General features: G+C 43.4%; 1 protein-coding gene across 1 annotated transcript in view; it reads left to right on the top strand.

Annotated features, from left to right (window-relative positions):
* Positions 1–395: 395 nt before the first annotated feature.
* TGFBR2 (transforming growth factor beta receptor 2) overlaps positions 396–21,500 on the top strand; it is a 90,944-nt gene continuing 69,839 nt past the window's right edge. Inside the window, exon 1 of the mRNA XM_043968785.1 lies at positions 396–966. Coding sequence (XP_043824720.1) covers positions 873–966 — 94 coding nt within the window. The 5' untranslated portion in view covers positions 396–872. The remainder of the gene's footprint in view (positions 967–21,500) is intronic.

Here is a 21,500-nt window from a genome sequence, read left to right as displayed (position 1 = left end):
GGAAACCAATTTGACTCAAATACACTTTATTAAAATAGACTATAGAAAAAACCCCAAACCCGAGTTCACGGCCGGATAAGAAGCCCCGGCCTAGGTGCTCCAAGGTCCCTTCCAGCTCCGAAGCCCCGGGAGCGTAGATTCCCACCGAAGTTGCGTGCCGGGGGCCCTGCTAAAGTTCTGTTCTTGGAGTTTAGACCCTTCCCAAGGTCACCCCCTTTTGCTAAACTCGTCAAAGGCCTGAAAGTTGGAGAGCGTGCAGGCTGGTGAGTGGAGTGGGTGTGGTGGGTGGGGAGGAGGGGGTGAGGGCTGGGAAGGGGGTGGGGAGGCTGAAGGGCTGGCCTGGGGAGTGATTGACGCCCGGGCTAGTGAGGACTTAGAGCGGAGGGAAACCAGAAAGCACTGCTTGGAGCGAGGCAGCCTGTGCAGCCAAGCGAGGTCCTGCCCAGCTGTTTGCGAAGATTTCCTGTTTCCCCTCCAGCCCAGGCTCGAGAAGTTGAGTGAGTCACACGCACGCATACCCCCACACGCAGCTACACACACACTCTCTCTCTCTCTCTCTCACACACACACACATACACACACACGGGGCGAGCCGAGCCGCTGCAGAAGAGCCGAGCCCCGCGGCCAGCCTCAGGGGCCCCCAGCCCGGCCCGTAGCCCGGACGCCACATCTGGCCTGCACATCTGCCCAAGGAAGGAGGGAGAGCAGGAGCAGGGCGCGCCGGGGGCCAAGCCGGGCGAGCCGGGCAGAGGCGGCCGGGCCAGCCCAGTGGGCGCCCCTTCCTCCACCCCTTCCTCCTTCTCCTCTTCCTCCTCGTCCGCCCCGGCTGCAGCCCGGCTCCCGCTCTATGCGGAGGCGGAGCGGGCTCGGCCATGAGTCGGGCTGACCTGCGGAGCCCGGGGCTGCTGCTCCTCTTCCTGTGGACGCGCATCGCCAGCACCATCCCTCCCTACGTCCAGAAGATGGGTGAGTTCGGCGGGGGCCCCGGGACGGGCACCTACTAGGCGGGGGGAAGTGCTTGACAAGCCGAGCTGCGGCGGGGCGGAAATCGGGCAAGTTTGTCCCGAGGCCGGATTGGGCCGGCGAGCTAGCGAGAGGAACCCCCGGGGCTGCGCGGAACCCAGCTCCGGGCGGGAGGGAAGTTTGCGAGGAAGTTTGTACGGTGATTGCCGCCGGGCCTGAGCTTCTCCAGGCGGGCACCGCGCCGTGAGCGCAGCTGCCCCGTCCTGGGCTCTCTGCCCTGCCCGCGCGGGGCACACCTGGCCGTGCCACCCGCGGTTCCACGCGCTCTGGGATCCGGGACCCGCAGCTCGTGACTCCTGAAGGTGTAAACCACGCAGATCTCGAAACCCTCGGGCTGCAGATGCCCCCTGCCCCCTCCTGCCTTCCAGTCACCCCATTAACCTCTTACTATGGACGGCAGTCAAGTCAACAAACATTGATTAAGCACCTACTACGTGCCGGGCACCGAGCTACGCGCCGGAGATAGGCCCTGCCCTCAAGGAGTTCACCATCTGATGAGGGAGACAGTTTATATAACAAACAGCGAACGCTCTAGGCCTAGACCGTGTCAGAGATGGCGTGTATGCCCCAGCACCCCGAACTTCTGTTTTTATTAGCCAATATAAAGCTGCCATGTCCAATTGTTTGCACTTCGTCTTTCTCTTCCCCACCCAGACGGGCGTTAGTTTATGAGCTCCGGGTGGGCCAAGGATGTGTTTACTACTTGTTTGTAAACTCCGAGTCCTGCCAGCCCAGCTCCTGCCTCCCCAGCTTACTTTCTAACGGGGACGCTTCAAGTAAATAAATTAGTTGGGCCTGGTTGGGGACGGCCCTGGGGCAAGGTGAGGGGGAGAGGGACCTGCATAGGATCTCTCAAACTTTCTCTTGGCCCCAGGCTACTACCCATCTTTCTGGAAATGAGCTAATCCTTTCTTTGCTGACTTGTGGGTTCCTAAGAGCTCTGAACCCTGGAGGAAAGAATAATTTCCAGGTTCCACCCTAGACTGGGTGGAGGTCTAGGGCTAGGTAGTACCCCCTCCCTTCCTTGCACGTTATTGTTCAGTGGGATGTACAACTCTTCATGACTCCATTTGGGGTTTTCTTGGCAAAGATAAAGGAGTAGTTTTTCATTTCCTTCTCCAGCTCATTTTTACAGATGAGGAAGCTGAGGCAAGCAGGGTTAAGTGACTTGCCCAGGCTCTCACAGCTGGTAAGTGTCTTGAGGTCATATTTGAATTCAGGGAGATGATGAAGCTTCAAGGCGCCAGACCTGGCATTCTATCCTCTCACTGCACTGCCTAGCCTCCCCAGGAATCATAGGGTCTGGCTTCAAATCCCACATCAGGTTGTGTGATCCTGAGCAAGTCACTAGTCCTGCTTCCATGCTCAGTAAAACGAGGAGGTTGGACTATGGGCTCTAAGGGCCCTTTCCAGCTGAAACTGGGATCCCATGATCTCGAAGTCCCCACATTTTGATGCATCGAATGAATATTCACTTAATAAGCTTGACCTTTGTGCAAGGCATTTTTACTAAGATACAAAATGTTGAAGGATTTTTAGTGCACCCCACCTTTGATGCTTGCGCTGTGTTTTAGAGGGAATAAATTCTGCAGTCTCGCCTGAGGCACAATTGCCATTGAGTGTTGGCAAAAGGACTGGAGAATTGGGCCCAACTACTGCCTTTTGCTAAACAGAGTATCTGAAATGGAGATTTTTTTTCCCCCATTGCTGAAGGTGGAGTTTCAAGGGAACCATTTTTTATTTAAAGAAATATAAGTACATCATCAGTTAAATCCCCGGTTCTTCTCAATCATCTGAAGTCAGGTTTAGTCATTGCCAACATTCCATTCTTGGAATTTTGCTGGCTTGTTAAAATTTGTCCTCCCCATCCCCCCAGCTGCACCTGATATTGTTGTTCAGTCGTTTTTCAGTTGTGTTCGACTTTTCAAGAGGTCTAGGTAGCTAGTTCCCCCTCCCTTCCTTGATTATTGTTCAATCAGTGCCTAACTCTTCCTGATCTCATTTGCCATTTTCTTGGCAAAAGATACTGGAGTGGCTTACCATTTCCTTCTCCAGTTCATTTTGACAGATGAGGAAATTGAGGCTAGTCAGGTGAAGTGACTTGCCCAGGGTCACACCACTGTGCTTCTGAGACCTGATTTGAACTCTGGGCCACTCCACCTACCTGTCCCTACCTGACTTGTTACAACGTGGTTAAAAAGTTATTTAGTTAATTTCATAGTTATTTCTGTTGATTAGGAAATTTAAAGTCAGTGAAGTTCCTCATTTTGAATGAGAGAAAGATAGCAGGTGATGAAGAATGGCTGCTTGGAGTTGGAAATACCGAACAAGGTTAAGATTTAGGACTAGCCTATTATAGACACAAATAGCATCCATTTAAGCCCTAGACAAAAATGTAAATAAGTGAATTTAAAAGCATGGCCTTCAGCGTCTCATCTTGGTGAAATCTTAATGGTATTTTATTTGTTTTCCCCTTAATCAATTTTCAGAAAGCCACACATTTAATATCTGTGAGGGATTAAGGAGTCCAGATGGTTGAATTGCTGGGGAGAGGAGGAGGGAGGTATTGTTTGCTTCGATCTTTATCTGTTTAACTTGAACTGATTTTTGAAAGGGGACTGAGAAGGGAAGCAGTAGGACTGTGAATAAACTTAATTTGTTTAATTGCATCTTTGTTGTAGTTTGCAGCCTGAACACTTAGGCTTTGAGTGCACAGTGAATTTTTAAAACAACCACCGCCGCCGCTAAAATGAACAACTTTTGTTATTAGTGGGCTGACTTTTCTGCACTGGGTGCAACCCGCTTCAGAGGCTCACAAGGTGATTATTTCCAATGTATCCTGTACAGAATTGTTTGCTTGTGGTCTCCTTCTTCAGATTGAGAGTCCCTCGAGGGCAAGGACTGTCTTTTGCCTTTTGTATTATCAGTGACTAGCACAGTGCCTGACACACACCTTAGGAATTTATTAAATGTTTATTGGCTGACTGAAAAGATAGAGGTAACTTTAATGCTACATTCAGGGTGTTTTAGCTGGGGAGTGTGGAATTGTGTTTCATATAGGTCTAGCTGGGCAGTTTTGGTTGACTCTTCAGGACCTCATTTGGGGTTTTCTTGACAAAGATTCTGGAGTGGTTTGCCATTTCCTCCTCCAGCTCATTTATAGATGAGGACACTGAGGCAAACCGGGTGAAATGACTTTTCCAAGGTCACCCAGTTAGTGTCTGAGGCCTAATTTGAAGTGAGGGAGATAGTAAGTCTTCCATACTCCAGGCCTGGCACTCTATCCACTGCACCACCTAGCTGCCGGTGCTGGGGAAACAGGACAATGAAACCAAGATTAGGACATCTGGAGATTAATAAGGGATTTAGCCATTAAGAACAAGCTTTATAAAGGCATGTTTTCTTGACTCTTCTTTTATCTAGTAAAGATCTCTTTCCTGAACAGTTAACCATGGGAGAACTTGAAATGTTCTTCAAATACCTATAACACGACTGATATGTTTAGAGAATCTAGAACAAGATGCTCCCCTCCCTCGGCCTTATTTTTGGTATTTAGTTCTGCCCATCTTCTAAAAACATTCTACATGCATGTTTATTTGGTCAATATTGGAGCTTAGAATCTAGACTAGGGCCCCAAACTATTAGTTTTCTTTATGCTTTTCCATGGGAAGTTGGGATGGAGCGGGGGAGGGGGGGGAGATTTTAAATGTTCCCTCCCTTTGATTTGCTAATCATTCATTTAAAAGAAGAAAGATCTTAAAACTCAGAGCAGAATCTTAGCCCTGACGTTCCCTGTTAGCATTCTCAAAGTTCAATCTTGCAGTGTTCTATAGAGAAAACTTGACTGAAGAGACAGCCAGTGGCACAGTAGCTAGAACATTGAACCTAGAATCAGAAAGACTCGTTCAAATGCAGCCACAGGCACTTATGGCTGTGTGACTTTGGACAAGTCACTTAACTTCTGTATGCCTCATTTTCACAAAGGTAAAATGGGGATAATAATGTTTACCTCCCAGGATTGTTGTTCAGATCAAATGAGATAATATTTGTAAAACACTTGGCCGGGTCTTTCTGGAATTACATTTGCCCAGTTTTACTTAGAGAGATGAGGTAGGAGCCAGAATGCCAGGTAAATTGAGAAGTCAGTGGGAGGTGAGAAAGTAGATGCCAGGATCATGGGTGGTTTGGGAGAGAGAAAGTATGTTCTCTGAATGCTGAGAATGAGTTTTGTAGCCTATAAATTGGGAGCTGTTTGGAAACAAAGCCTGGAAGCAGACTAAGGGTGGAGGGAGACATTTCTCTTCCCCTTCCACTGACATTGCTCCTCACCTCGAATTAGCACAAATGCCACCAATGGAGATGAAACTCCTGCTTCTCTCCAACATTTGGCTCTGCAAGAACCCAGATCTAGCTCTCAGCCCATGTAGTACACGCATTCTCAGGGACCTCGGGAAGGTATGTGTCTGAGGTTCCTTGAGTAAGAACACTTCCTGACTGTAAAGGGAAGGGGAGAGAGAAGTGAACTGATCATTTCAGTGCCCTGGGCAACTAGCTGTATGACCTTGGGAAGATCACTTTACTATTCTGAGACTCAGTTTTCTGACTTATATTTGGATATTTTTGTTGTTGACATATCCGACTCTCCATGACCCCATTTATGGTTTTCTTGGCAAAGATACTGGAGTGGTTTGCTTCTCCAATTCATTTTGCAGATAAGGAAACTGAGGCAAACGGGGCTAAATAACTTACTCAGGGTCACACAACTAGTAAGCCTCTTTGGGCTGATTTGAACTCAGGTCCTCCTAACTCCTGGCCTGGCTCTCTATTCACCTAGCTGCACTCTTATCTGGATACACTGTGGACCTAATTGGGTATTTAGACTCAACTGAGATTAAGTCTCACAATGCAAAACACCATTATCTATTATCTTAAAGGTTTCTTGATTGAAAGATTTGATGTCATCCTCTTTAGAATTTCAAATTTCTCTGGTCTCTAATCTGATTCACCAACACCTCATCTCTCTGCCCACCCTTTCTCCCTCACTTTTTGTTGATGATCAATTAACTTTCTATCCAATTGAATTGGTAAAATCATCAGACTTCAGCTCCTATCTTCTGACCCTAGGCTAGTCTCTTAACCTCATTTGAGTTTTCTTATCTGTAAAGTGGGGATGATAATAAACTCTGATCTCACCTGTTCTTCCCGATGAGTCTGATGCCCTTTGCAAACTTTCAAGGGCAATATAAATGTCAGCATTGTAAGCAGCGAAAGAGAAGTACCTACTATATGTCAGGCATTGTGCTAATAAGCACTTGTCAAACATCTCATTTGATAACCAGGTGTTCTTGAGAACTAGCAGCTAACTTTACTTCCTGAACACTGAGTTTTCATGCCATCAGCATTTTAGAGCAAAGCCCCAGTCATCCTGGAAGTTGGAATATGTGCCTGGATTTGAATGCTGGCTCTCGTCTCTGCTATTTGCTGCTTATGTGACCTTGAGGTAGATGATTAGCCTTGCAGAGCCTCGGTTTCCTGAACTATATCCATAGGCTCTGAGGTCTCTTCCAGCTCCAGTTCTGATCCTACATCATTAGTGCTTCATATCCTTGGATTGGGGGCAGCTAGGTGGCGCAGTGCATAGAGCACCAGCCCTGGAGTCAGGAGGACCTGAGTTCAAATCCAGCCTCAGACATTTGACACTTACTAGCTGTGTGACCTGGGGCAAATCACTTAATCCCAATTGCCTCACAAAAAAACAAAAAACAAAAACAAAAAAACCATACAAAACCAAAAAACCCAATATACTTGGATTGATTGTCCTGTGTTTGAATTTCCCCATCTGTAAGGTGAAGGGGTTGGACCAGGTGATCTCAGATCCTTTGAACTTGTAAATTCCATGCTGTCCTTTAAAAGGCTTCACTAAACTTATGTAGAAATACATATGTTGAATGGGTCTTGGTGACAAAAGCCATTCGGCATATACAGGGACTCAGATCTTGTATTTCAGGGTTCCTGGGAAATTTGCCATAAAATGCCTTGTAAAAAACCTTTGGTCAGCTTTCCCAAGGTATATTTTTCTTTTTTAAAAATAAAAATTATATTTATTTCATCAAATATTCCCCAATTACATGTAAATTTTTAAAAATCATTATTTAAAAATTGAGGTTAAAAAACAAAAACAAAAACGCTTCACTAGCATTGTTCGAGAAATCATCTAATCAGTATTGGAGCCCATCAGTCCTGCAAGGTGAATTTGATCAAGAATGCCTTTTCAAAATTTAAAGCTGAAAGCTAAATCGTGTGAGATTTATTTCCCAGAAAGTTGTAGACCAGTACACAGGCAGGCAGGAAAGTTGAATTGATTTAACTAAGGCATATCCCCACACCAGTCACTTCATGGAAGTGAAAAATTGCAAGTATATTATTTAGCCCTGACCAACACCATGCGCAAACCGGTTTAAGCTGCTGTGTGCAGGGAAAGGAAGCTGGAGTTTTCTGTGCATAGAATCCTCAAATTAATATCTCAAAGGGGCCTTAGGGATGTCCCATCCCCTTCATTTTACAGAGAAAAACCAAAACCAAACCAAACCTGAGTTCTAGAGAGGATAAGTGATTTATTTGTCTGAGGTCCCATAGGTTGCATTCTAGGCTCAGAAAGGACCAAGCTCCCTCATTTTACAGAAGCGAAGACTGAGGCTTAGATGATTTACTCACAGAACCCTAGAAAGGATCACAAGAACATAGATTCAGAGCTGGAAAAAGACACGGGGGCCATCTAATTTAGTCCAAGCTTCTCATTTTTCTAGAAGAAAAAACAGATCCAGGGAAGTCAGGTGACTCGAAGTCACACAGGTAAAAAGTTGCAAAATTGCAACTTGAACCCAGGTTCCTCTCTCTGAGTCCTGTACCTTCTGCAAATATGTAGTTCACCTTGCCCAATTTGCGACCAGGTTTGTTCTATAGGGAGAGACATGACTTGGGAACTAAGCACTTAGATACAAAGCTAGAGATGTGGAACAGCTGCTTCAGGCTGAGAACTCAATACCTGAGCTTCTGAGCTTGGTCTCTTACCGACTTTAACCCCATGCCAGTGCTAGCTGGGCATAAATAACCTGGAGACAGCAAGATGGCTTCGTGGATTGAGCACTGGGCTTGAAATCAGGAAATATTGTTTGTGGTTCAGTCATTTCCAATTCTTCCTAGCCCCCTTTGCGGTTTTCTTGGCAAAGATACTAGAGTGGTTTGCCATTTCCTTCTCTAGCCCCATTTTACAGATAAGGAAGCTGAGACAAACAGAGTTAAATGACTTGCTAAGGGTCACACAGCTAGTAAGTGTCTCAGTCCGGGTCTTAACTCAAGGCTTCCTGACTCCAGGCCCAGTGCTCTATCCACTGTGCCACCTCACTGCCCCTGAAGTCTGGAAAACCTGAGTTCAAATCCTACCACAGATGCTTAATCTGTGACCCTGGATAAAACAGTCAAACTCTCTGTGCCTCAGTTTTCTCATCTGTAAAATAATATTGGCCCCTAAGGTCTCTAGCAGCTCCAAATCTAGGGTCCTATGTAGGTAAGCAATGGAAGCAGCATCTGAGAATGGACCTTACTCCCCCCTTCCCCCCACAGGGCACATCTCTTGATTTTCCTGGGCTTCTGTTTCCTTATAAGTAGAATTAATCAGGGGCTTGGACCAAATGATTTCTTAAGGCCCCTTCTAGTGATCCCATGATTTTAATGCCCAGCACATGTAGACTTAATCCCTGGGCACCAAATCCTCTGGCCTGCCCAGGGCCCTTCTAGACAAATTCCATTTACAAATATTCCTGTGAGTAATCCTTAGCAACTGTTAATGTTTTCTCGGCAGGAAATATTGATGATCAGGGCGGGTCTGTTGGAAGGAAGGCAAGCTGGCATTTGCTGGTGAATATCAGTGGGCCTGGCTTTCTGCAGTTCCTGGGCTCTTTTAAGTCTGATTTTTTGGATAAGATTCTTCCTTCCACCTCATTAAAATCTTTTTATAAAAAAATATCCCCCAGATGTCTTTGTGGGCTTTTTTGACCCACGTGATCTTCACAAAAGTATTAGAAATGCATTTGTCTGGGGGCAGCTAGGTGGCACACTGGATAAAGCACCGGCCCTGGATTCAGGAGGACCTGAGTTCAAATCCGACCTCAGACACTTGCAATTTACTAGCTGTGTGACCCTGGGCAAGTCACTTAACCCTCGTTGCCCTGAAGGGAAAAAAAAAAAAAGAAGCATTTGTCCATGGACCCACTCCTTAACTGACACAAAGCAGCTCCATAATTAAAGGATAGGATAAGAGCAGCATTTCCTTTGAGAAGTGAATAGTCTTTTTGTCATGTGAGTCATGGGGTCCTCACTGATCATTTTTGTGACTTCACATATCTCCATGCCATGCTCTCTCAAAGTAGAGCACACCTAAATGGCACAGTTATCTTCATTTCAGCTCAACAGATATTTGTTGTTGTTGTTCAGTCCTTCACTCATGTCTGACTCTTTGTGACTCCATGGACCATAGCATGCCAGTGCTGTCTATGGGCTTTCTTGGCAGGATCTTGGAGCAGTTTTGCCATTTCCTTCTCCAGCTCATTTTACAGATGAGGAAACTGAGGCCAACAGGGTTAAGTGACTTGCCCAGGGTCACACAGGTAGTAAATGTCGGAGGCCAGATTTGAACTTAGGTCTTCCTGATTCCAGGCTCAGCACTCTAGCCACTACGCCAATCAAAATGCCAAATGAATGAAGGAAAAAGCATCTAGAAAGCTCTTACTATATGCAAAACACTGTGCTAAGAGCTGGAGATAACACCTATATGCATTTTTATGTAATGAACATAAGGCATTATCTGGCGTGGCAGATAGATGGCTGGTCTTGGAGTGAAGTCTTCAAAAACCTCGGTTCCAGTCTCATCTTTGAACAGTTTTTAGCTGGATGACCCTGGAAAGTCACTTAAACATCAATGACAATGATGATGGTGGTGGTGGTGATACCTTACATATAGCACCAAACACTTTACAAATATTATCTCAATTTGATCCTTCTAACAGCTCTGGAAGGTAGGTGCTATTCTTATCTTCATTTTACATTATTTCAATTTACATGAGTAAATTAAGACAAATAAAGGTTAAGTAGCATCCCCAAGGTCACACGGGTAGTGTCTGAGGCAAGATTTGAACTCAGATTTACTTTACTTAACTCAGCGCTCTTTCCCAGGGCTTCCACTTACAATCCCTTTTGGCCCGAGAAATTTTTACATGACCTCAGGTAAATAGGTATACATAACCTTTTACTGTTGCCAATTTTCTTCATGACCCCCACATTCAGTGACATGATTCTGTATGGGGTAGAAATCCACAGTTTAAGAAGCTAGGCTCTATCCAGTGCTCCCCTTAACCCCTTTAGGGCACTGCCTCGGGAGTTAATCTTACTGGTGGGGAGGGAGTTTCCACACTGACGGTCATTGACAGTATAAAGCACTGAGTATTCAAAAACCAAACCAATAACAGCCTCTGCCTCCAAGGAGGTTACATTCTAGTTGCTGGATGCAACATTTACTCAGATAAGTAAATATAAAAGAATTTAAAGAGGGAGACCAATGCCAACCACTAGAAGGATCCACAATGTTTTCAAGAATTGGCCCCTGAGATGAGGTAATTTTAGATTTGGCTTAGAGCCGAGCCTATGTGAAGGCATCAGGTACCAGCACTTTAGTGCTGGGTTCTTGATGTATTAAAATGTTAAAAGTTCTTAAACTATTAAACCATAAAACTTCACCGATTCTTTTGGAACATGCTGAGTGTGTGTTCTCCTATTCCAGTGTAAGTTCTGAGGGCAGAGACTGTCTTCAATTCTGTATTTGTATCTTCAAGCTTAGAACAATACCTGCTACATAAACAGTTGGCACTTAATAAATACTTCATTCTCTGACGTCCTCAAATGGAAGAGGCAGATGATACAGTTAAGAATGTAGTTCAGGGGCAGCTAGCTGTCACAGTGGATAGAGCACTGGCCCTGGAGTCAGGAGGACCTGAGTTCAAATCCGGCCTCAGACACTTAACATGTACTAGCTGAGTGACCCTAGGCAAGTCACTTAACCCCAATTGCCTCACCAAAAAAAAAAAAAAAAAAGAAGAAGAAGAATGTGGTTCAACATTTATTAAGTGTCTACTGTGTATCAGGTACTGCTAAGCTCTAGAGCGAATGGGATCAGCTGGAAGGCTGGTGATGGGACAGTTATTTGGTGTAATGTTGCATCTTCATGGTAGATTATAAATTCCTTAAGGTCAGGGTCTGCATGTTTTGTTATCTGAATTTATCAGCAGCTGTCCATATATTAGGGCACTGGAGTCAGGAAACCTTGAGTTCAAATTCAGCCTCAGACACTAGTTTTGTGACCCTGGACAAGTCACTTAACCCTGTTTGTCTCAATTGGGCAAAATGCGCTGGAGAAGGAAATGGCAAACCACTCCAGTATCTTTGCCAAGGAAACCTCCACTATGGTAGGAACAACAATAAGAAATCTGTATATAATTCATAACCCCTGAGATACTTAGGTCATTTAGGGTAATGACTTCACCACAGTCTCACCTATTATGTGTAAGAAGCATATCTTGTGCCCTCATCTTGACTCCGAGGTTTGGATTCAGTGAAAGATCCATTGGAAGGAAAAGCCTTGGGATCTTTTCCGTGCCCAGGGCTATGGTACCTGGGAGAGAAGCCCTGTTTGGTAGTCCCCAGCTGGAGAGCCAGGACAAAGAGGTGGTGACTCAATGCAGATACACTTCCCTCTGTTTTGTGGCTGAGTCCAAAGTCAGGCTTAGTGAATGATTACAAGATGCCATCAAGAAAGTGGAGGGGGACTTGGTGAGGAGGAGGCTCTCAGCTGGGGGGCATGGTGACTAACTGTAGTGCTGTCCAAGCATCCATTACCATAGGAAACATCGGGGAAAGTTTTAAGAGCAAGCCGACTGAAGAATAATTGACAGAGGTAATTTCTCAGTGAAAATCTTCAGGATTGAGGTGTGTTCTAGAAGTCAAGAGAGACCAGAATTCAGATCCAGCCTGTGATACCTATTCTCAGTAAATAGCAGTACATGTGGTCTTCTCAACCAGAATGCAAAATCCTGAGTTTTAAAAATAAATTAGTAAGTTCTTTTGAGGGCAACAAGATTCCCTTTTGACTGTATCTTAGACCTAGCGCTTCCTGGGTACTTGATGGTTGATTTGAATGATTTATAAAGTCAGTTAATCTCTCTGGCTTTCAGTTTGCTCATCTGTTAAATGGGAATAATTATAAGTGTAAGTCCATTGAGGATCAAATGGGAAAATATATGTAAAGTACTTCGGAACCATTAAGGAGTTATAGGAATGTCAGCTGCTATTTTCATTATCTTGATTTCCATACTATAGTGAACTGTGTAGACATTTTTGCCCCTGGAACATTGCCTGGGGTTGCTTAATATGTCAGAAACTGGAATTGAATCTTCCATGATGTTAAAGCCACTATTACTGCGTGAGGCAAAATAAAGACAGTTGGATGAGTAAATAGGTCAGTCAACAAGCATTTATTGTGCATTTAATATGTGCCAGGCACTGCTGAGGGTACCTCGAAAGACGGAACCTTGCCCACAAAAAGCTTACATACCAATGAGAGAGAGAGAGAGAGAGAGAGAGAGAGAGAGAGAGAGAGAGAGAGAGAGAGAGAGAGAGAGAGAGAGAGAGAGAGAGAGAGAGATTGTAAAGACATGGTTACATACAAGTTAAATAATGGAGTAGATCGAAAGTAATTTCAGAAGGTAGTCAAGAAAACATTAGCACTGTATTGTTGGGACCACAAACCTGAAAGAAATAATTTTTAAAAGCTGATTTTGTCTAAATCTAAGGAATGTTCTGATTAGAGGGAAACGGTATCCTTATCTTAGGCTTGGAGACAGTCCTCTCACATTGGAATCAGCTGCTGGTGAAAAGCCCATGGACCCCGTCTCCAAAGGCTTTGAAATGCCTCAAATAGGATTGCAAAGGAAACCAGTTATTCAGGTACAGTTATCAAAACATTAAAATAAATTCATGGACTCCAGGTTAAGAGCCCCTGCTCTGAGAACAGAAGTTATTTCAAAATCTTAAATTTATAAAATTATTGAATAAGGGAAGATTTTATAGTTAAGACTGAGCAAAGGGAGAGAGTTGAAGTTACTGTTTAGTTTACTTCTTGGACTGGAACAATGGTCCTTAACTTTTAGCTTACCCTGGGAGAATCATTTTTTAACACCTTTTAATTCCTCTCTGATCACTCCTTTCTGAAGGTATTCCTGTGAAGAAGGTGGGGGAAGGAAGCAGCTTTGTCTGTTTCTAATAGAATAATTAGGCAACTTGGTAGTCCAGTGAATAGAGCACTGGCCTTGGGGTCAGGAAAACCTGAGTTCAAATCTGGCCTCAGATACTTACTAGCCCTGTGACCCTGGGCAAGTCACTTCACCCTGTTTACCTCAGTTTCCTCATCTGTAAAATGAATTGGAGAAGGAAATGGCAAACCCCTCCAGTATCTTTGCTAAGAAAATCCCAGATGGGGTCTCAAGACTAAAACGCAACCCCAGCCACCAGAATATGTTGTAAAATGGGAGACTGAGAGTGGACTCTTGCAGAAAATGGGATTTGAGCTAAATGTGCAGTGGATATAGCATTGGACATTGAAGTAGGATTTAAACTGAGGTCTTTCTGACTCAGATGGCTTTACTAGCTGTGTGACCTTGGACAAGCGGGATACTTAATCTCACTCAGCCTCAATTTCTCCATTTTTCAAAATTTGGATCACAGTAGTACCTACCTCCTAGGGTTGTTGGAGGATCAAAGCATTCTCTAAAGTGCTTTGTAAATCTTGAAGTGTTATATAAATATTTGTTCTGAGTAGCATTCTTTTTTCTTTTTCTTTTTTTTTTTTTTGAGTAGCATTATTATTGAAGGGAACCCCAGGGACTTGAAGACATTGAGGTGAGGAGGAATAGCATTCCAAGCATGGGGCACAGCCTGAGAGAAAGCAGAAAGATGAGAAAAGGGAGTGTGGTATTCAAGGAATAGGAAGTAGGTCAGTGTGGTTGGATTGGAGAGTGTCAGTGTGTGCGCCAGGTGAGATCACACATCAGCCTTAGATTGCCATAGCTTTAGGACAGTCAAAACTGTCTTACTTAATTTTTTTACTCGGTTTTTAGTGGGAGCAGCTGCTGGGTAGTTTATAGCTCCTTATTTCAATGAGATCGAGGTCCTGTGAAGTTCTGTACATGAGCCACAAATGGAGGAGGTGCCATCTTCCCTGCCAGCATCCTTCTCTAATGTTTCCTCATATTGGGGAAGGGGTTTGGGGTTCTTTGAGGTTGTGCCAGTCAGTCAGTCAACAAGCATTTATTTAGCACCTACTGTATGCCAAGCACATTATTGTGTGCAGAGGATACAAGGACAAATGAAATAGCCCTTGGCCCCTTGGAGCACCCATTAGGCGCACAAATTCCTACCAAGATAGAAAGGCCTTACATACACCCCCCTATCCCAGATGATTCTCCAAGGACTCACCTAGTAATTAACAGATGAACCTCAGAGGTCCATCGGATTCCAGGTTGTCCATCTAAGGATGAATTTTTGGATTGATTACAACAGCTCTATAACCCCTCAAGACCAAGATATCTTGTAGATGGGAAGGAGGCTTCAAGGAAGATTCCTTAAGACTGAATCCTATATCCTTGAGGCATCCACAAGTTCAAGACTATGTTTACATTTGTTATACTCAGGGAAAAGAAAGGAATGTGACTTTGCCCTCCAGAGCTTTCTTGGAATTTCCAAAAACATCGTAAGGAAAACAGGAAGTCACCCCCTGAGAATACCTTGGTGGAGACAAAGAGGGAAACCGGCATGGTCACAACTAGTGTTTATTCTCTTTCAGAAATTTCTTAACCAGCCTTCTTAAAATACTCAACAAAAAGACAAGCTACTGCCTCTGGGAGGAAGGGCGGAACCGTACCATCCCTGCCCTTGTCGTTCTATCCCACACACCCATTCTGCTTGGCATGGAGTAGACACCCCATAAATGCCATTTGGAGAGCCTTCCGAACTGTAGGACTGGGCCATGGCTGGCTGGCAATCATTGTTGTGAAATTTGGAGTTTTTCTATTTCTCAAAGTAAATTTGGGGGGTTTCTTTCATTTTTATATCCCCTACATTTCCAATAACCTACATTCTTCTCCTCCTCCCCATATGAACAAAATCTCTCATACCTAGTATTCCACAGCCCTAGTTCCTCATGTCTGCAAAGAAAGGGGTGTGATCAGGGGACCTCCTCAGAGATCATTTTTGGAGCCAGGCTTGGTTAGTCTCACTTCTGAGCATTTTTGGTTTGGTGGCTGGTCCTGCCGTTAACGTGGTGGATGCTTTGCAGTGTACTTCTTTTCCTGATTCTCTGAAGTCATGTTCATCGATTCCCACAATGCAATGATACTCCATCTCTTTTGTTTCCATTTCTTTATTGCCCTCAAAAATGTTGCAGTGAGTATTTTGCTAAATTTGGGACCTTTCCTTTTCTTTTTAAATTATTTTGTTATGACCTTCTTGTGGTGTTTACCCAGTAGTGGAAAATCTGAGTCAAAGGTTAGGGGCATTTCAGTGACTTCTCAATTCCAAATTTCATTCCAGAATTGTTGGACCAATTCGTCCTTCCACCAGTGAGGAAGTAGTGTGTCTCTCTGTCCACATGCCCTCCAATGTCGACTGTTTCTATCACTTGTCATCTTCTATTCTTTGTCACTTTGTTGAGTGTGAAGTGAAACCTCAGATTTGTTGTGAATTTTAAGTCCATCCAGTAGGGTTTTAACATTGCTAAATCTAAATATCACAATGGTTCTTCTTCTTTTTTTTTTTTTCTAGTGAGACAATTGAGGTTAAGTGACTTGCCCAGGGTCACACAGCCAGTAAGTGTCAAGTGTCCGAGGCCAGATTTAAACTCAGGTACTCCTGACTCCAGGGCCAGTGCTCTATCCACTGTGTCACCTAGCTGCCCCACAATGGTTCTTTAAAATTGTTATTATTGTTTTTGTTGTTTATTCTTCATTTTCGAAGAGGATCATGATATCAGGGTGATGTCATGACTCGCACTGAATTGGATTGAAGTGAAGGAGGGCTGTGCAAGGGTCACTAACCTCACTCTCTCCTCCAAAGCTATCTAGGTCCAGTGGCAAGATATAGATATAGATATAGATATATCAGGACAATCAGGATGACTGGAGATGACCCTGGGGTTAAGTGACTTGCCCAGGGTCACACAGCTAGTAAGTGTCTGAGGTAAGATTTGAATTTGTGTCCTCCTGACTGCAGGGCTAGTGCTCTATCCATTACACCACCTCGCTGCCCCTAAAATCCTGTTAGGATTGAGACCTGGAGGGATACTGGGACCATGTATATAGAGCTGGAAGGAAATTTAGCTAGAGATGATTTAGACCAAAGCTTCTTAAACTGTGGGTCATGACCCAATATGAGATTGCGTAACTGAATGGGGGGGCGGGGCTCACGAAAAATTTGGCAGTCAATTTTGATTTGTTTACCTATTTTATATACCTATATACCCAGGATCATGCAAAAATTTCTCAGGCAAAAAGGGGTTGAATGGAAAAGTTTGAAGAAGCCCTGATTTAGACCAACCTACCCCATATATGATGGGAAAACTGAGATGCAGAGACCATAGAATTGCCTCGGCTTGCATATTATGTACCAGAGTCTAGATCTGAGCCTAGGTTCTTCTGGTTTTTCCCCTGAATTGCACTAGATAGTTTATGTTGAATTTTTAATGCTGGCATTTTTTGGTCAACCAGGAGCTGTAGGGGTGGAAGGAAGGGACTTCAGTCATCAACAAGAAATATGGGTCTGTCTTCTGAAAGGAGACTGTCATCTATTGGAACGTTGGAAATATGGAGAATCTGTTTGCATAGAGGTTTATCACAAGCCACTCAGGTCTCCAAGTCAGGCATTTTGATTCTTTGAGTTTATCAAATTTTGACTTTACTAAGGGTTCTAAGATGCTGAACTGAGGCTCAGAGAGGTTTATAGCTCAAATAAATTAATGTCACACATTTGCCCAATAACACATAGCTCTTTCCTGGCACCTAGATGGTCCAAGGGATAAAGAGCTGGACTTAGATTTAGACCTGAGTTCAAATCCTGATTCAGACACTTTTTTCGTTGTTGTTACTGGCAGACACTTATTAAGGGTGTGACCCTGGGCTAGTCACTTAACCTAACTCTGCCTAAGTTTGCTTAGCTGCTGCTGCTACTACTAGTACTATTACTACTACTGCTACTACTACCACTACTATTGCTGCTGCTGCTACTACTACTACTCTTATTACTGTTACTACTGCTACCTCTATTACTGTTACTGATACTGTTGCTACTACTACTATTATTACTACTGATACTACCACTACTACCACCACCACCACCACCACAACTACTGTTATGGTTGCTGCCACTACTATTATTGTTACTTATACTACTACTATTACTAACCACTACTACTACTGTTACTGTTTTTGCTACTACTGTTATTGCTACTGCTACTACTATTACTACTGTTACTGCTGCTGCTACTACTATCACCAACAGCATCTTCTGATAACCATATTTTTTCCTTCTTAATTTTCTGGCACTCCTTATAAACCATCAAAGTTCTTTCACAGCTTAAATAGAAGTTTACTACCAGAATATAAATTCAGAATGATGCAAATGGATCAGTGGAGAAGCTTAAGTTTCTGTAAATGGAATGCAGGAATTTTTCCTCTGGGATTTATTTATTCAAAGTCTTCCCACTTGTTCTTGAGTTGTGAATCAACAGCTTTGTTGAGTCTCAGCTGTACATAGCTGCTAGCAGGGTCATCAGGGAAAGATGCCCCATGAAGCAAGTGGGGGAGGGTGATTATAAACTCTCATAAATGAGTTCGCTTTATAAGCTAATTCTCTGATCCAAATCTTGCCCAGCCCTCAAGTCCTGTTCTTGCCACATATAAGGTCTCTTGGAGAAAAGTAAGGCCTGGATTTGAGTTTTGACCCCCCCATTCACCATATTGGTCGGTGTAATGTGGGAGAAGAAGTCACTTCACCCTGGGGTAGCAGGTCACCTCTGTAAACTGAGTTAGCTGCAGATCTATATCAGCTGAAGGAATTTCCATACTGGGAGTGTATCACATTGAGGTCCTGTGTGGATTCTCTCTCCCCATCTCCTCCCCTCATTCACATGCACATGCACATGCACAGGTTACATTTTTATATTCCCCAGGCCACCAACCACAGTGATATATGTGTGCATATATATGTGCAAATATATATATATGCATATGTATATAAATACACACACATAGTATATATACATTTGTATATGTATTAGAGTAAAAAACATTTATTAATCATAATAAAAGCTAGCACTAATGTAGAGCTTTATTTTTAAAGTACTTTAATTACATTAAATTTCCCAATTACACTTAAAGCAATTTCTTTTTGTTTTGTTTTGTTTTTGCAGGTCACACTGCTAGTAAGTGCCAAATGTCTGAGGCCGGATTTGAACTCAGGTACTCCTGAATCCAGGGCCGGTGCTTTATCCACTGCGCCACCTAGCCGCCCCTAAAGCAATTTCTAATATTGGTTTTAAACATTTTGAGTTCCAGTTTCTCCTCTCCTGCCCCTCCCCCCCACCCCTAGAGAAGGCAAGAATTAGGTTATTAATTATACATGTGAGGACATAGCAAACATTTCCCTTATATAGCACTTTAAAGATAACAAAGCACTTACTTCATTTGATCCTAAAAACAGCCCTAGGAGGTAGGAGCTATTATTATCTTCATTTTACAGTTGAGGAAACTGAGGCAGACAGGTTATGTGACTTTCCCCACAGCCATAGTTAATTAAGTGTCTGAGGTTGGATTTCAACTGAATGGCATTTGTTCAATGAATCAGTTCAAGGAATCAGAATACATTGAGACATTTTTTTGGATGGAGTCCAATTTTTGACCCCTTGTTCCCCATTTCTTTTGTCTCCTGTACCTTATTTTAGTATCTTTTAAGAAGAATTTGTTTACAATATTCAGTCTGTTTACTATTTTCTCTTCCACAGATTGACTAATGTAGGGTTGGGGTTTTTTGTTGTTAATCATAGGGTTTTTGGTGTTTTTTGTTTTTTGTTTTTCATTTTTTCTCTTACCTTTCCAGTTACCAGGGCCAGCCTCTTGGTAATGATATTTGTTGATGTGGTGGCTGAAATAAGCACTGCCCATATCCTCCTCCTTGTTCTCAGGTGATTATAGTACTACCCTGCCTGTCCTGAATGACCCAGGATCACAAAACACTGTCACATCCATTTTCTTTTCTTTTCTTTTCTTTTTTGGTGAGGCAGTTGGGGTTAAGTGACTTGCCCAGGGTCATACAGCTAGTAAGTGTCAAGGGTCTGAGGCTGGATTTGAACTCAGGTCCTCCTGAATCCAAGGCTGGTGCTCTATCCATTGCACCACCTAGCTACCCCCACATCCATTTTCTTAATTTGATTCTCACAATAATCCTTCCAGGTAGTGATAGGAGCAGGCCTTTATACAGAGCTTGACCAAAACAATGCCACTATTAATACTTAGAACAACCCTAGATACTTTATGTATAATTATCCCCATTTTGCAGATATAGAAAGTGAGGCTTAGGGAGTTTAAATGACTCTTGCCCCTTTGTTACAGCTTGTAAGGATTGGAAGCAGGGTTTGAATACTGAACATTTCGTTCCTGGCCTCAATCCTGGACTCTCTTCCTCCCTTTGTTTTCTGCCTTGGCCATCTCCCTTTCTGGGCTTTTCTTCCCCAGTAGTCCATCCCTTACAAGTGGGGTTTTTTTGTTTTTGTTTTTTTTTTGGGGGGGTCATTTTTCATTAGTCCGCTCCTGTCTGCTCAAAATTCAGTTTTTCGGAGATGTTTTCCTCCAAGTCCCAGTGCCCTAATATGTTTGTAAAAGGAACTTAATCACCAGGAGTGGAAACGAGCACAATGAGATGATTTCAGCTTTTCAAATATGCTGCTTCCACCGCTGCCCCACCCATTCACGCCTTTATTATCTCATACCTAAGCTATTGCAGTAACCTCTCCCCTCACTGGATCCTTACAACAACCCTGCTCAGGAAGGTGCTGCTATGGTCTCCATTTAGCTTAGGAGACTTGCCCAGGGTTACAGTCAGGAAGTGTCTGAGGCTGGATTTGAATTCAGGTCTTCCTGCCTCTAGTCCCAGCTCTCTATCTAGTCCCCTAGCTGCCTCTCATAGGAAGGACATTGGTATGGTAGAGGAAGGCAATCAGAATGGTGAAGAGACTTAAGATCTTGCCAGTGTGGGAATGCTTAAAAGTACTAGGGATATTTCATTTGGAGAAGAGAAGACCAGGGAGAATAGTAACCATCTTCAAATTGTTCTTTTGTTTGTTTGTTTTGGTGAGGCAATTGGAGTTAAGTGACTTGCCCAGGGTCACACAGCTAGTAAGTATCAAGTGTCAGAGACTGGATTTGAACTCAGGTCCTCCTGAATCCAGGGCCAGTGCTTTATCCAGAGTGCCACCTAGCTTGCCCCATCATCTTCAAGTATTTTAAAAAATGTCTTGTGAAAGAAAGATCAAGGTTGTTTTGCTTAGCTCCAGAGAGCAGAACTAGGAGGGCAACTGGGTAGCACTTGCAAGAGGAAGATTTAGATTTGACGTAAGGAAACTTTCCTCATCATTATAATTTTCAAAAGTTAAATGGGCTGCATTGGGAGGTCATGGATAACCATTCAATGGGGGTCTTTAAGCCAAGGCTGGATGGCCATTTTTTGGCTCTCATATAAAGGGGATTCTTTCAATTGTGCTTTGGTTGGATTATGTGGCCTTCAAGTTCATATTTTAACTTTCAGATGCTGCAAATTCTCTCCATTCTTATCTCAGCCCATTGAAATCCCATTCATAAAAGTCAAGTTCAAATGCTACCTCAATTAAGTCTTCTTAGGAACTTTGCTGACAGACCTCCCATGACTTGTCTCAGAGTGTCCTATGTTCTAGCTATTTTTTTTTTGTGCACAGTAGGCAATATTTGTTGGATTGTGTTTGAGAAATATTTTTTTTTACTGAGTGCTTGTCTCGAACAAATCTTGAATAAGGAAATGCAACCAGAAATCATCTTGTGTGACTTAGGATGTAAATGGAGTAATATGGCTGATCCAGTTGAAATCAAAGGAAAAATTTAACATTGTACAGGCAGCAGAAAGGATGGGAAGGGCTGGACTTGGAGTCAGGAAGAGCCCAGTTCAAATCCAGCCTCAGATATTTACTTATCGGTGTGACTGACAGATTTCTTCACCTGTAAAATGCCAGTGATAATTGAGAAGTAAATTAGAGTGCACACATAAAATGCTTCAAAATTTAGTGTGCTATGGAA

Source organism: Dromiciops gliroides, chromosome 5 (assembly GCF_019393635.1).
Source record: "Dromiciops gliroides isolate mDroGli1 chromosome 5, mDroGli1.pri, whole genome shotgun sequence".
Lineage (NCBI taxonomy): Eukaryota > Metazoa > Chordata > Mammalia > Microbiotheria > Microbiotheriidae > Dromiciops > Dromiciops gliroides.
The sequence above is the reverse complement of the archived record's forward strand: the minus strand, read 5'-3'. Positions and strand labels throughout refer to the sequence as shown.